The sequence below is a fragment of the Bidens hawaiensis genome, unplaced genomic scaffold (assembly GCF_021521415.1).
Source record: "Bidens hawaiensis isolate Kalapana, Puna unplaced genomic scaffold, B.hawaiensis_p1.1 tig00003469_1, whole genome shotgun sequence".
NCBI classification, from domain to species: domain Eukaryota; kingdom Viridiplantae; phylum Streptophyta; class Magnoliopsida; order Asterales; family Asteraceae; genus Bidens; species Bidens hawaiensis.
In genome coordinates this window covers 186,763-203,157 of record NW_027491193.1, presented here as the reverse complement: position 1 = coordinate 203,157, position 16,395 = coordinate 186,763, and the positions used below count along the sequence as shown (strand labels likewise).

General features: G+C 33.3%; 2 protein-coding genes across 3 annotated transcripts; both read right to left on the bottom strand.

Annotated features, from left to right (window-relative positions):
* Positions 1 to 3,834: 3,834 nt before the first annotated feature.
* LOC143623436 (cyclin-U4-1-like) lies at positions 3,835 to 5,738 on the bottom strand. Its single transcript, XM_077094348.1, has 2 exons — positions 5,092 to 5,738; positions 3,835 to 4,412 (listed from the first exon to the last, which is right to left on the bottom strand). Exons 1-2 carry the CDS (start codon positions 5,424 to 5,426, stop codon positions 4,142 to 4,144), a joined length of 606 nt encoding a protein of 201 aa, XP_076950463.1. The 5' UTR covers positions 5,427 to 5,738; the 3' UTR covers positions 3,835 to 4,141.
* Positions 5,739 to 9,817: 4,079 nt separating this feature from the next.
* On the bottom strand, positions 9,818 to 12,463 carry LOC143623435 (protein CYSTEINE-RICH TRANSMEMBRANE MODULE 6-like). 2 transcript variants are annotated; one of them, XM_077094346.1, is made up of 3 exons: positions 12,158 to 12,463; positions 11,905 to 12,079; positions 9,818 to 10,035 (listed from the first exon to the last, which is right to left on the bottom strand). In XM_077094346.1, the coding sequence occupies exons 1-3, from the start codon at positions 12,189 to 12,191 to the stop codon at positions 9,990 to 9,992; spliced, it is 255 nt and encodes an 84-aa protein (XP_076950461.1). In that variant the 5' UTR covers positions 12,192 to 12,463; the 3' UTR covers positions 9,818 to 9,989. The 2 variants fall into 2 exon arrangements, with proteins under 2 accessions (XP_076950461.1, XP_076950462.1); XM_077094347.1 differs by having other exon boundaries at positions 11,905 to 12,076.
* Positions 12,464 to 16,395: the final 3,932 nt, after the last annotated feature.

The following is a 16,395-nucleotide window of genomic DNA, read 5'->3' as shown; positions in this document are numbered from 1 at the left end:
ACGATTTCTCCCATTCCAAGCATGATCGCTTGTTCCTATATATGTTTGAACCACAAGAATGAGGTTGATTCGATATCGTTGACTAACATATCCATCGACATTTGTTTATTGTTGAAAATCCCATCATTCCTTGATTTTCAAATCATCCAACATGTGCCACCGAGATAGCTTGAATTGCCAAACACTCCTCTTTATTCTTCTTATGCTTATTAGGATAATCAATAATCTTTTTTACCAAGTTGAAATTGGTTGTGACTAGTAGCTTCACCCATGCATGTGTGATAAACCAAACTTGTTTTGCGATTCCACAATGAACCATCAGATGTGATGTTGTTTCCGATTCCGAAGAACACAACAAACACATACACATCATCACCCATGCATATATATGCCTCATGTCAACAGTGTCGTTTTTATGAAAATTCTATTTGTTAGCAACCTTCATATGAAACAACACAATATAAATTTCCCATCTCAAATTTTTAACCAAGAAAGGGTTCACCGAGTCGTCAATACCCTTTCACCATCAACTATCCGGTTTATCCACAAAAGACACACTCAATAACAAATTTACAATTTTTTAGATCATTACCTAAACGAGCCGAATTTGGAGCTCTCTTCCATCTCCATATCAATCTAATCTCATTTTCAATCTACACATTACAATCTTTCACTAGCACGTCCTTTTGTTTTTCAAGCAAGAATACAGATGGAAACAACAATTTTAAAGGTTGTGTACTTGCCCATATATCAAGCCAAAATAGAGTCTTATCACCCATCCCGAGTGGCCGAGATGAACAAAAAGTCTATCAAGCATCTTCAGATTGGCCACCGAATCTAGTACTCCATTCTACTTGCATTTTTCCAAGTGCCATCGTTAATAGACTTTTTTTAACCGAATTCGTTCCCCAATTTTGACTACTCGTATGCACCGCTGTTAAGACTTTTACCCAAATAGAGTCACTGTCATTATTGCGTTGATGACGCAAAACATTGATTTGGCTAGGTGGTGGGATGTAGCGTTGTCACCTCAGTTTTTTTACATGTTATTTTTTTTTGGCATATGAATTAATGTTTATGATTTAGTGCCCATACCGTGAATACTGAGCGAACAACATTGGTTCACGACCACAATGTGCGGGTCTTGTATTTTTTTGTTTGTTCTCCGCCGCAACACACAAGTTTTGTGTTTTTTCTTGTTACCATCGATACTAATTGAATTCGTGCGAGTTTTATATTTTATTTGTTTTATATATGTTAATTTGTTGCATTTGAGTGTTGACAATTGAATTTAGTTTTTGGTTTAGTTCCAGTTGCGTAACTGATACCCACCAAATTCGTATCAATTCACAGCCGCACCGCGCGAGTGTTATCAGTTGACTACACGTCATTTTCAAAATGTTTTTTTATCTTAAGCTTTATAAGTGTAAATACTATTCCGTGTGTTCGACTTTTGGCTATACCCACCAGATTTGTGTCATTTCATCGCCGCATCGTGACAGGTTTTGTTACCTAGTTATTATTATAGAAAATTTGTTGTTCATCACAAGTGTCAAGATTTGCTTAGTTTCACAATAGGGGTTCTTGTCAATTCAAATTGTTATAACTTGCGCGTTCTATAGATGTGTTATAGTGGATCTGTCACATTGTTAGTACGAGGAAGGTTATCATCAAGACGATTGTTGGTTGAAAATGGCGAGAGTGAATGTGGGGGTTGACAGATCATCAAAAACATGTATTCTTTTATTAAAAAGTAAAGATAGGCAAATAATGATTCATTTGATACAAACCTAATCGTTAATCAAATGGTCCAAGAAAATAGAAAGAAACCAGAGACTTTTGGAAGAGACTTTAATTGTTCAAATCATCCTTTTTCATTCCTAACGTTACTTCTAGATCGACCTACCATTTATAGGCTTACAGACAAAAGGAAATTGACAAGTGCTTAAAAGTGTCCATATTTTATTTTTTATTTGTCCAATTACAAATTTACAAATGTCAATTTTCAAAATTTATTAGTCAATTTCTAAGTTTGTCCTTAAGCACACACAACTAGTATTAATAAACAATATTGATGGACCCAATTTCCAAAGACATTATTGTCATTTGATAAGCAAAAAGTAATCATTCAATTTATCCTAAACTTTGTATTTTCAAATCATGACACTTAAAAGGGATGAAGGAAGTAATATACATAAACAAAGGAGATCATGCAAAAATAACATCCCACGATGCCCTCTTGTATGGTGCATGGATTACATGGCCATGGTACATTCGTCATAACCATTAACCGAATCATAATCGATAAAATCGAACCGATTTTAACCGATAACCGACATAACCAGCTGGTCGGTTTAATGAATTTTTGAAAACCGCCAAATACGGGTCGGGTTTGGTTAAAGATAATTTCAAACCCGTCAAAACCGAACCGCCCCATTTACAAGATTCTCAACTTTATGGACTATGATTAGACACACGGTTTATAATTTGGAGAAAATTAAAGAAGGTAATAAATTAATAACGCTTTCATTTTTATAGTATATGGTTTAATTTTACTAAAGAGTTAATCCATTTATCGTTTGTTTGATGAATATATATTATTAATATTAAGAATTATATATTTTGTTAAACTATGTCATATCATTTTTATTTTCCTAGTACCAAAGTTTTAGGCTCGATTATACATTGGTTTGGTCATGGTTAACCGACCCATAACCGACTCGCTATAACCTTCAAAACCGATTAACCGAAACCGCCATAACGGATCCGTTATGGTTATGGTTATCTATTAACCGCCATATTGGTTATGGTTATGGGTTTGGCCTAAAACCGCCCCAAACCGACCCATGCACATAACATCACTCCAATTCACATAAAGGATTAATATAATTAACTCCCCATAATTGCATATTTTTGTTTGTATTGCATAACAAGCGAGTCAAATGACATCCACTCACCATCCTGTCTTTCCTTTTCTTTCCAGATTGGATCTTACACAATGTCCCCGTTCTCAACTTTATACATACATGTCCTACCCAACCAAATGGACCACCATTAAGAATCTTTTTTCATTTTACACTTTACATTTATATATTGCTAATCAACAAAACTATCTTTATGGAACCATTAAAAACTCATCACTTTTGTGACCACAATATCACATGTATAACATCTCATGCATGCTTTACAACTCTCAATCTTAACCTCACCTTAAATTCTGAAACTTCGACTTTATATAAAAGATTTTTCTCATTTAAGGTGTCATCCAAATTCCAGTCTGTAAAGTTTGTAACAGCGCAAGCATTTATACATCCCACAAAAGATAGAACTTGTAATAAATAAAACCTCCTTTTCAAAGATGGGTTAATATTTTTCGAGATCTAAAACGTGCTTTAAAATCAGACTTTTTACGTAATAGGGTTATTCACCAATTAGTTCAGTCACTCATATTTTTAAACCAAAAATGATTCAAGTTTTACTAATTTTCAAAATAAAGCTAACACTAAATCATAAATCAAACTACAATAACTGTCCTTCATAGAAGCTTCCGTAATGTTTTTGTGTCACTCGGAGTGATTAAGATAGAATGACAAATAAAGAATGATATACCAAGTCTTGTATAAAAGACAAGATTTCTTCTTTTGTGAAAACATAATCTATCATAAAATTTGAGATCTTTATAGAAAAATAGTGTATAAAGTATAAACTAAAGAATATTAGTAGCAAGGTATTTTGTATTATTATAATTATCATTTTATATAATAATTTAATGTTGTGTATATTCACCATAAATCTGCCCCAAATCCAGAATGTAAAGTTAATAAAAAGCACGTTATCTGCATATACAGTAATACAACAACCAATTGATTCAAGTCACAATGTCACATGCATAATGCACCCCCAGCAAGAAAACATTAAATAGAGAACCTTTTTCCAAAATAACAATTTTTAAATCCAGAGTATTACTCTTACATCAGCATACTCTATGCATCAAAAGATATAAGTTACTCAGGATTTATCAATTATTCTTCTGGATAGGAGCCTAACCCAAAACAAGTTTAACTTGCTAATTAAACCCATATCACATACCCTGCAAATCTACCTAAAATTTAACATTAAAGCTTCATAACATGCGGATTAATCAGACGGCTACCACTTCTTGTTGTTGATCATCTTCATAGTGCAACAACTTTGTTGATCTTGATTTGTATGAAGACAGTGATGTTTCTTCTTTACTTAATGGTGGGTCAAGAAGGAACATTTGGTTTTGAAGATTTGCGCAATAAGTGTTGAATGTGGTTGGATTTACATTCAATTGGAATCCCAAGCCAAATAGGAAATCAACTTCAAGAAAGTTTATCTCTGTTATGCTGATTCCTCCAACTTTTGCATAGTACGCGTTGTTGTAGTATCTGAAATTACAAAATTGAAGAATCCATCAATCACATATCAAATTTCGTATACACATTCTCATTAGATATATTACAAAAGAAAGTATACTAATGAACCTAATTGATTAATAATAAAGCTAACCACATATATCTTTAACAAGGCAAATTAGATTTTAACAATACCTACTATTACTTGTTGACTATAATAATTCATACATGTAATCCCAATAGCATAATAATAGTATATTTGTACATGATTTCATTTGTCAGCTTGCTCATTTCTTGAATATCATCACTGTGAACAAAATCAGAGTGCAAATATTGGAAAAAAATGTTACAATATTGCTTTTAGAAACAAAAATGAAAGTTAGCAGTGTCATTGATCAAATTGTCGGTATAAATAATTATGGGAAACATGTAATAGTTTGAGTTACTAAACTCTAATTTGTTTGTTAAATTAGGGTGGATGGCTATTCTAACATTCAAACAATAAAAAAAAAATTAATTACTCAAACAATATTTAAAATATATGATAAAATAAACAAGTTGGAATTTTGCAGAATTTGTTTTATATCAAGACCATCATTCTTCTGTAATTAAAAATGATAAATCAAATAATTCATAGCTAATGAATTCAATTATATCTGTACAAAATTTGATTTAAACAATTTCGAATTAAAGTTTAAGTTAAAAACCTTACATGTCATCCATGAACTTGGCAGCAATCATGACACTAGTGATCAACAACCTATGAACATTAAACGAATTGATCGAAAGCCCCGGCTGCTGCTGAGTAAATCGGTCAAGATAAACATATGCAACGACGTAGCATGACGGGCTGCAATTAGCATACTTAAATATCCTCTCTAAATAATTCTGAATTGAGATTGTTGGTTTTGTAAGACCATGAAAGGCCGAGATCTTCTGCGGCTGGAATCGTGGGTTAAGATCGTTAGAATCCGCAACACGTTGAAGGAGAGATGAGAGGTAGGTGATCATCTTGTTCATCTCCGTTGGGCACTCTAATTCGGCCATTGATGAACAGAGGAAGTTTTAGTATTTTGGTAAGTTGAAAGAATTATTGGTTTGTGTATATATAACACGACTGGTAGGGGTGTCACCAGGTAGGTACAAGGAAAATGACAATTTTGGGCTTGGGTGGAAGTTTGAAATGAAATGAAATGAATTTCAAACTTTTAATTTTGTGTAGAGGGAAAGATTGGTTATTGTGATTTGTGACTAATTATTTTTAGTAGTAGAAATCATTTGATATTTGAATAAATCTACTTTATTCCACGTCACTTTAATTATTGGAGTAGGATAAGTTTTTGGTTTGATATATTTAACACTTTTCGTTAATAGATGTATTGAGAATTCATTTCATGCTTAAGAATTTTGAAAATCAAATACTTCTTCGTCCAAATTAATCTAACTCATCTTTTAAGTCCATATACGTTAGAGCAATAAGGTAAATTGTTCTCTTTCTACATTTCTCGACCATACATCTTCTCTTCCTGGTACACATTGCCTCTTGCTTTTATCTCTCTCTCATCCAAAACCACTGTCACCGTTATCGACTACCTCTCGTAATATAACCTTCATTTATTAGAAATAAATAAAACGTTTGTTTACTAAAATGCAAGTCATAAAAGAATGGATTAAATAGGCAAAAAGTTTGGTCATGGGCCTAATGTAATGTGAATTTTACAAAATCTGAAAACCCAACCCATTTAGACCTTTGGGTTATAAATTTGGTTAAAATGTTTAAAAATATTAAATAGCTATTTTGGATATATTTTCATCTTTAAAATCATTTAAAACCGCATTTATAGAAGTTCATGAACTAAAAAGAACATTTTCTAGAAATCCAGGAAATTTCTCATGAGATATCGCCAAAATCTCGTCTGCTGTTTTTTCGCCAAAATCTCGTCTGCAGTTTTTTTTTCAACTAGTTTATTCGTTGTTTATGCACAATACTTCCTAAACAACTCTAAATCACTAAAATTAAGGTCCAAGCAATATAATCTGATGTTATATCAAGTCCACATTTATTTCTTATTGAACAATTCGGAATCCTTAGGTTTATTTGAGCCGATTTCGCCATAATTGTGTTATTCGGTTACCTTAATTAAGTGTATACCAAATAAACGATTTAGGGATAGTATACATAATCAAAACAAACACCAAACCATAATTCTACTGCACTCAACCATCCATAACACAAATCCACGAAATTTCTTTCATCCTTTATCAATTTCTCAAGTATTAATCAAGTTCATACTTGCTTTCTTAACTTTCAAGTTCAAGAACGTTTGACCACGAATTTTCTCCTAGTTCTAATCTTTGTTCGGGTAAGTTGTCTTCTTAGTTTTCATAGGTTATTATCTCATTAACAAAAGCCCTCAATCAATTTCTCATATTAAGGGAGTATCGGTGGTTAATTTGATCCAGACCCTTTAAGGGCATAATAGTCAAACATTTTGACTAATCTATTCCTCTATCTTCTGGTCAAAACTAGCGTTCGGGCCAAAAGACTTTTTTGTTCTTCATTGAATTTTGACTATATTGGTCAGAACCCGACTCAAAGTTTGGATTCTAAACAGTACCAACTTGTATAAATCTTAAAATTATCATAACTTCGAGTTTTATACATCCGTTTAACCTGATTCCAATTGCATTATTCTCGATTTTAATTATGCTTTATTGTTTTCAAGTTTCAAGTCCATTCATGTCGGCTTAGTCATCACGTTAAAGTTCAATTTTCTTGTTTTCATTCTTATTATCATTAAACTCGCTTAATTAATAAGGTGAGCAATCATTCCCCTATTTTATTGCTTTTCAAAAATCTTATGTGGACTTATGCGTACCTATTCGTACTTTACATATTACATACTATAAACAACTAGCAAACTGCGAATATTGTGTGTTGATCAATTAAATGATTAAATGTTATTTGCTTATCTGTTTAATACTAGCATTCAGAGAGGTACATCATTGATCATAGCATAACTCATTGATACCGTCTTAGTAACCAAAGCCCAATTCGCATGACAATTGTCAAACGACACCAATTACTTGCATATGTTTAATTGTTGATACTCATAGTATGGGTTTGCTCATTTATACATATAATATCATATTTTCAAAAATTGTTGATTTTCTCACTCAACCTAGTGTTGATAAACCCATATATGTTGTACGCATATTGCATGTTACCATCTGATTTGAAGGGAATGAAATAATCATTTAGAAATGACATTAGACTACTTAATAAAAGAAAGACAAAGTGTTTTGAATTATTTATTTTTGGATTAATTTTGTACTTACTTAATTTGAAAACTGTAAATAAATAAATTAGATATATTATAATAAATTGCATGATACTAACTTGTGAGCTGTGAACCAACAATTCGCATCCCGACATTCCGTCGTAGGTTGAGATGTGACACCTAAGAAAGTTCATCAATATATATACTAATGCACATGCTCCCCCCCCCCCCCACCCCACCCAACTCAAAAAAAAACAAAAAAAAACCATAAATTAGATCTTAAAAGTAAAAAAAAAAAATACCTTATGCTCTCATCTCTCTCTCAACAAAATCAAGTTTTATTATCCTCAATAAACGATCTCAAAAACTTTTAAACCTGATCAATTCAAGAAGGAAACGTGAAGGACTCGAGATCAAGATCCATCAAGAACACCCGGATCTAGATCTAGATCTAGCTCTAGCTTGTTTAAGTTATGTTTACATTTAAAACATTAAAATGTTCATTTTTTTCGTGCTTAGAAATCTATAGAAATCAACATGTTAGTAGATCTAGCTCGTTAGTGATATCCAAGATCTTTTTTTATAGTGTGTATACAACTCACACATTTTAAGACTATAAATTGTTAATTTTAGAATTTTATATATGAAACACGCGAGTACATGACTATCACTCAATACATAACAAAAGGTTGGTAGCTATATTATTACATGAAGAACATTTTAACTGGTGTAATACTAAAACATGGATACCACATACAATATTCAATATAATTATATGAATATAATATAGTTATAGATATATATAGTTTAATAAATCTTATAATACTAATAAAAGAAAATGTTGAAGCTTATGTGTCAAGCCTGCATTTCTCCTAATTCCTAATCTATAATCTCATTCATTCTAGCTATTCATGGGTCATGAGTCAAAACCATATTGTCAAGTGGGTTATAACATAGTATGGATTTTATTCATTATTGAATAAAGTTTTATTTTCATACTTGAGGTTTGACCAATTATGCAACTTTAGTACTTTTTTAAAAAAATTTCTTGCAGATAATCACCTGATGTTTCCATTAAAACCATGCTATTTTAGTACTTTTTGTTAACCACCTGTTTGTTTTTTTTCCATTAAATCTATATTAAATTAATTTATAAGTATTTTGAGAATCACAATTGAAATAACGGATCTAATTTATTTTTATTATTTGGCAAATCCCATGTAACATACGGGTTCAAAAGCTAATAATATATATGCACAATACATATACAGATAATTTTAAGTGTATGTGGAAGACACGTATATTTATAATGCTTTTAATGTGTCATTAGATCTTTCTATAACTTCCACACGATTCTCATTAATATTCTATTTAATTTGTTAGAGAAAACACGTATGCCTCCCATACATATTTCATACGAATATCTATATCTATACTATATATAATGTGGCAGTGAAGGGTAAATTAAGACGGTAGTTTTAACAGATTTACAAATTTTCAAGTAAATGGTACAAGTATAAAGAATGACAAAGTAGTCTTTCTAACATAAAAACCCAGTGCATTTCATATTTTTCTAAAATATTTACAACATTTACCCTTTAACTTTAATTAATGTTTGTAAAATTAAATAATAGTTACAATTTTAATTCTTCATCTTTTAGGCATATATTCTTTATATTTTCATTTTTAACCAAAATTCACCCGCGATTTTTAAACGGTCATAACTTTTTCGTACGTTAATAATTTTTTTTAAAAATTACACCATAAAAACGAGCATTTAATTATCTTTAATTTGAGTATGATATTGTTATAGTTTTTTTTTCAGTTAAAAATAACGTTTTACGTATATGTATTTGTGGTTCGGTTTTGATGGTTTTAAATTAAATTGTGAGCCAAACTGTTAATAATGCTTTTGTCGTCGAAAATTAAAACCGGACTGTTGAAAATTTAACTCAGCAAAACCAAACCATTAGCAATGGTTAGGTTCCTGTTTCGTTTGTACTTCGATACTAAATTGAGTTTAAAATAAGAATTATTAATCTACCTATACCAATAAACGGTTTCACGGTTTAAAACACTGAACACCCATAACTCTATTACGTGATTATCAAGGTTTGTATTCCCCGTTGCATCGCGCGGGCATTCGTCTAGTCAAACATGATAAGGGAATATATATACCATCACTTTCCGTGACACTTAATTTATTTTCATATATTCAAACCACCAATAACAAAATGAAGTAAACGTGCGTGCACTTCACACTAAATTTATACAAGAAAACATTCATACGTAATTGCAATATATAAATGTCACCTTCTTCTTCAACTACTTAGAAGCATATATCCAAGAGGCAACAGCAACACATGCCAGCGCAACTGTCATCAAATATATCTTTACATAAATACACATGTACAAATATATGATAATGATAATATTTAAAAATAGCAATCTGTGAAGACGTGTTAATTTTATATATATTTATACTTTAAAATATAAAAAAATACTCGTTGCGGTGCTAACCAACACGAGTTTTTTCAGTATCGGCTTTCTAAACCAAAAGGAACCAAAAATATATATTATTCAATATGCACCCAAATACAATAAATTAACATATTTTAAAAAACCACGGCGAAAATTAATTTGGCCTAAGGTTGCAAAAGTCGCTAGGCGAACCCTAGACGGCTGACAGGGGGGTTGGGTGTAGAGATGGTCAAAAAAACCGGTCCGGGAACCGGTTTGCCGGTTTAAACCGGAAACCGGTTTTTACGAAAACCGGTTTTTTAAAAACCGGTTTGACCGGTTTACAAACCGCCGGTTCGTATTTCGGTTACAAGTTTTAGAGCCAAAATCGGTTAACAAACCGGTTAATGGAAAAACCGGTTTTTTTTTAAACCGGTTATTATGAAAAAAACCGGTTATTAACCGGTTATTTTAAAAAAAAAACCGGTTTAACCGGTTATTAACCGGTTCTAACCGGTTTCTAAACCGGTCCTAACCGGTTAGACCGGTTAGGGTTTTGAAATACAAAAACCGGTTATTAACCGGTCCGGTTATTAACCGAACCGGTTTTTTTTTCGGGCAAAAAAAAACCGGTCCGGTTAATAACCGAACCGGTTTTTTTTAAAAAAACCGATTTGTGCACCTCTAGTTGGGTGTTCTCAGAGTACTCGAGGAGTACTCGGACATGGTAAATATAAAGAAAACTGATTCTTGGATGTTATACATATGTCAAATATCTTTTGTTTCACATAGGAAATATTTTTATCTTTTTTTTAATGTTGACGTTGAGTGGCGACGTGGATTTTAATTTTTATTTTTGAATTTCAAAATAATTAATGTTTTTTAGTTTTTTTTAATCTATAATATATATAAACGAAAACATAAAAATCCTACGTGTCGATGTGGTCGCTCCCCTTTTTTTGGAGTCACCAGGTTTGTTTGATTTTTAAATGGAGGCTTCTCATGCATTTGACCCGAATTCATGGGTATGGGTTTTACCAAACCCAGATATTTCTTAAACGGGTTATAACATCTCATTAAATTAAAAATTATTCTCACCAAATTATTAATGTAAAAATCTTATAAAATAGGATATACTAAAAATTAATATCTTATTTATTTAAAAAAAGATATATATATTATTTAAATTAAAAACTAATTTGATAGTAAAAAAAATAAACAGGTCTTGGGTCTCATCAAACCATAAGTATATTATTAACTTTCATAAATATTATTTATAATTAAAAAACCAATTTTATAGGAAAAGAAATAAACGGTCTTGTGTCTCATTAAAACCATATATCCTTTAAATCGGGTTATAACATCTCATTTATTTGTCAAATAATTTATCATCAAACCATAAGTATATTATTAGCTTTCATACAATAAAAAAATATAAATGCAAAAAATAAATAAGTATTAAAACAAATAATATAAAACAACCCCCGTAATACGGGGGATAAAAACTAGTATAAATATATATACTGCGAATTCCGACCCCCACATCTTATCCTCCATTTCTTTCTTGGGGCACAAAAAAATCGGTGAAACTCGATTTGAAGATTCAGTGACCCGATTTGAGAAAAATATACATGAGTAGTCTAATTGGAACACTTTTGAAACTTAGTTAATATTCTATGAGATATTCCATATGAAAAAAATAACTAACTTTCAAATAACACGTTTGACAATAAAAAGAAATTCAAATATAGAATATTTTCAAGACTAGAGAAAGAGTTACGTACCATCCTCTCCAGAACCCATCACCCCTGGACTGAGTTCCATGATCAGGAGGATTATTGTTCTTGTCACTTAATTCATAGCCATCTTTCACTGGTTGACCAACCACCTCAGGCGGTGGCGGTAGCGGCGTTGGTGCTACATAATCTGTACCAGTTGATGGAATATCATGAAGTACTGCTAAACAAGATGAACAAAATAGACTCTTAGAATAGATATAATTAACATCAGATAAACACGTGCGCAAAAGTGATGTACCTTGAGGTGGCTGGTTTTGTGCATAGGTACTCATTTTCGAAGAAAATTAAATTGGCTCAGTTGCAATTATCCGCTGCTGAAATGTTGATAAAGGAGGGTGTGTGTGCAGATATAAATAGTAGTCACAAAACAAGATTAGTCAACAATTCAACATGATAAGATTTAGTGGAGTAGCTAGAATGGAGTAGTTTAGAAAGAGACAACTACAAGTGTACAAATGATTTCGCAAAAGTACAACCTCAAATTCAAATGATGCCCATAGATATAAGCCGGTCAACAATCATGACATTAGATCATATGTATTACCAAATATTCAGACGGTTTTACTATTTGGCATGAATATAAGAAATTGGGGAATTCAAAAAACATAACTAATTAATTCAAATATTCGGAAATTAAAAGGTGAAAAATAACACAATTTATTTTATACCTAGAGTAGATCATATTCATCTTTTTAGAAACTAAGTCGGTGTCAGGAAAGGTTAATTACTTACTATCGATCGTTAGGAAGAGGCTCTTATTTATTTGTTTTTACCCTTTTCGCCTCGTTTAACTACACCGGGCCATGTAATGATCTACCATATATGATCACCTCTGTATCATTTCCCCTCGCTAAGGAAGAACTCGCCCTCGAGTTCTCATGACAAGCATGAGTGTCACCTTGGAAGTGTTTATACATACGCATCTTCACGTTGAATGTCTTGGATATGGATGATATCCTAGGGAGACGAGCGACCTATGCATTACGTTTTTTAATTATCATATGTATTATATTGTAGGGACCATGCTTTTTTTTTAACTTAGATTGCTATATGTACCAACGGGAAATCTTTTCTTAGTATAAATATACCATGATTCATCTCGTACTTGAAAGTCTTGAAACACCAATGCTTATCCGTGACATGACTACTTTTTACTCGAGATCTCAATTTCATCATTAAAGTTAATAGACCATTTAGATCTAGATGACATCCTGAGTTAATTATTGAGTTTAACATTTAACTTTTAATAATAACCCGAATGGGTCAAAGTTATTGAATGAATTTACTGCCCTTGTGAACATTTACAAAAAGATCATTTCTATTTCAACAACAAATTACTTGAGACTTTACACAAATACAATTAAATATATATGTTATAAGTACTAGAGTTAACATCTAAACCTTGGTGCTAAATTGGATTTCAATGAATTAGTAAAACACTTAAAACATATACATTATTGTCATTAAATTTGATGTATTCCTAGAATGTTATTAAGAAAAGCAACCGGCATTAAGATCAAGTAAGCATCTCCATGCAACAATTATCCAACTTAAAGATTCCTTAACACTTAAAATCAAATTAAATTATAACACGTTACGATAACAATAATAATTCTATTAGGGGGTGTTTGGTAGAGAGAAAAGAGGGTGGAGAATTGGATTTCCATTGTTTGGGAGAATTAGGTAGAGAATTGGGGGGAGAATTGGATTTCTTTGGGAATTGGGTGTAGGCAAAAAATTGAGAAATCCAATTCTCTCCATTTTGAAGAGAAATGGAATTCTCTGTGAGCCACCATCGCTTCTCTGCTCTACTCATCTGTCTTCTCGGTGTAGGCAAAAAGTGTGTATGGTATTATTTCCATTGCTCCGACCGGCGATGATGTCCGGCACGGCGGAACCCTACTCCGTCGCGTTGCAACTAGCAACTCCGGCGATGATGTAGGCAAAAACATCCGTTCGTGTCCTACTCCGACTGGCGGAACCCTACTCCGTCGCGTCCTACTCCGACCGGCGTCCGTCCATTCGCAACTAGCAACCCTAAATCGCGGCGGAGTGGTTGGCGGCAGCTGTGGTTTTAGTGGTTGGTGGCCGTGGTGGATTAGAAGAAGATAGAGGAGGAAGAACGGTCGCCGGAGAGAGAGAGGAGAAGGTGGAGTTGGTGGCAGCTGGAAGAGTTAGGTTGAGAGAAGGAGAATGATTTTCACTTCTTTTCTCTATTCTACCAAACAAAGGAAATGATTTTCAATTCTCCACCTATTTCCATTTCTTTCCAATTCTATTTCTCTCCTATTTCCATTTCCATTTCCATTTCCATTTCTTCTCATTTTTTTTCTCTGTACCAAACACCCCCTTAGTGTATAGAATTACTCACCTTTGCCACATGATTGATTTGAGCTCAAGTTTGTCCATCTACCCATTGACTTTTGGAAGTAAAACTTACAACACATGAACGAAACTGGATCTGACAACGAACGGATTTTGTTCTTGATAATCGTTCAATATGGGTACGGTAAATCAAACAATCGAATAAAATATAAAGATAATAAGTATAGTGAACAACTCCGTAATCAGTTAAAATATTTATAATATTAAGAACAAACTGACCCACCCAAGGTGAGTTCCCCTTGGGTGAGTGATTCACCCCATGATAACACACACAAAAATGAAATACAAGTGTCATATTGATAGCTAATAACATTCATTCTAGAAGATCTCCTCCCGTTAAAGCTAAACTCGTGCAGCGAAGCTCTTGTCTTGTATCCAGAATTCCCGCCCACTTTAATTATTAACTTGACCATCAAATATTTAACGGGTTTCGATCTTTTGATATCGTAAGTCACATTTTTGACCTTACAATCACCCCTTGACTTGTGATATCAAAACTCTGTTACACCTGTCTCGCATCTTCACAAATCCCCCGATAAACCTAAGCCTCTTTGTTTCAATTCACCCCTCAAGGTATGACCCACCTACTTTCATTCATGAAGAAGTTCTCGCTTCTTTATCCATTCTCTTGGATCTTAAGCAATATAGATTGAGAAGAGCTTGAATATCCACACATTAATTTCGAATTACCGGATTCAATGATCAAATGACAAAGCTCATTACTTCTTCTTTAAATCTAAATTCATATCCAATTTGTTCAAAGTTCATCACCAACTTCTCGAACGCCTTGAAAATAATATAAAATTAAATGCTATGAACACGGTTAAACAATGAAGAAAACCCGAACAAGTTTGACTTCCATCAGTTTGGTCAATTCGAACATTATCAATTTCTCAACCCAAAAATTGTTCCATATAATTAGCCCAAATAAATGAGTCAACACAAGCCCACGTAGCCCAAAAGAAAAACCCAGCAGCCAAAGTTGTCAAGCATGAGGTTGACCCAGCTATCCATTTTACACAGACCATACATTGGGCCAAGCAGCCCATTACCCTATATTTAAGGCACAAAAAAAGGAGATGAAACTTGTTATAAAGCTCCAGCTGCCATCCTTACTACCTCTCGGTGACAGCCGCCGGAATAAATCAGATTCCGGCCACAATTGCTCCACCGCCGTCCTATTCCACGATTCCGGCCACACAACCGTCGCTGCCGTCTTTCACAATCACCCGGTCATTTAGCAAACACCGCCATTAGACTCGCCGAAAAATTGAATTCCGGTTACCGGCTCTTTTCGCCGAAAAGACGAGATCCGGTCAGCCGCAGACGCTGCTGCCGCCATACTCCACCGGAATATCATCCACCACTCATCCAGAGGACACCGCAACCGGTTGTACGAACATTGGCACAAAGAGAAAGAATGGCCTACCGGAAATAAATTCTCCAGCACACACGTCACAAACCATGGCGATGTTCACCCAACACGACCATAACCTCTGGTCCTAGATCTGTCACTGATTGTCCACCCTAGTCGATAATCAATCGAAAAACCGAATACGGATCTATAGCTACTGGAACCCAATTTCCGGCCACCAAAACCACAACCACTGTCTTCATCCCACAAATGAAACAATCAGAGATAACCGATACTCACCAAACTGAATATCGGAGTTTGATTTTTACGTCTCCAATATATGGAATCGTCGCCGGAGAAGAACCCTAGGCTTGCCAGAATTTTGGTGTATGGCGTAAACGGTCCCAAAACATCGGATCTACAAAGACAGAACTTCTAGCACGTTATTTCAAACTTTATTTCCAGGATCTTTAAACTTTATTTTCAAAACTTCAATGTAATTAACGTCTCGGTTCGGGTAATAGCGGAAATAGAACCCGAATATCACGAAAAAGTTAAATCGGTTGATTCAAACCCCTATTATACCAAGTGTTGGTCCCGAAACCGGATTTGACAACTAACGGATTTTGTTTTTGATAATCGTTCGAGACGGGCGCGGTAAATCAAACGATCGAACAAATATAAAGATAATAAGTATAGTGAACGACTCCGTAATCAGTTAAAATATTTATAATATT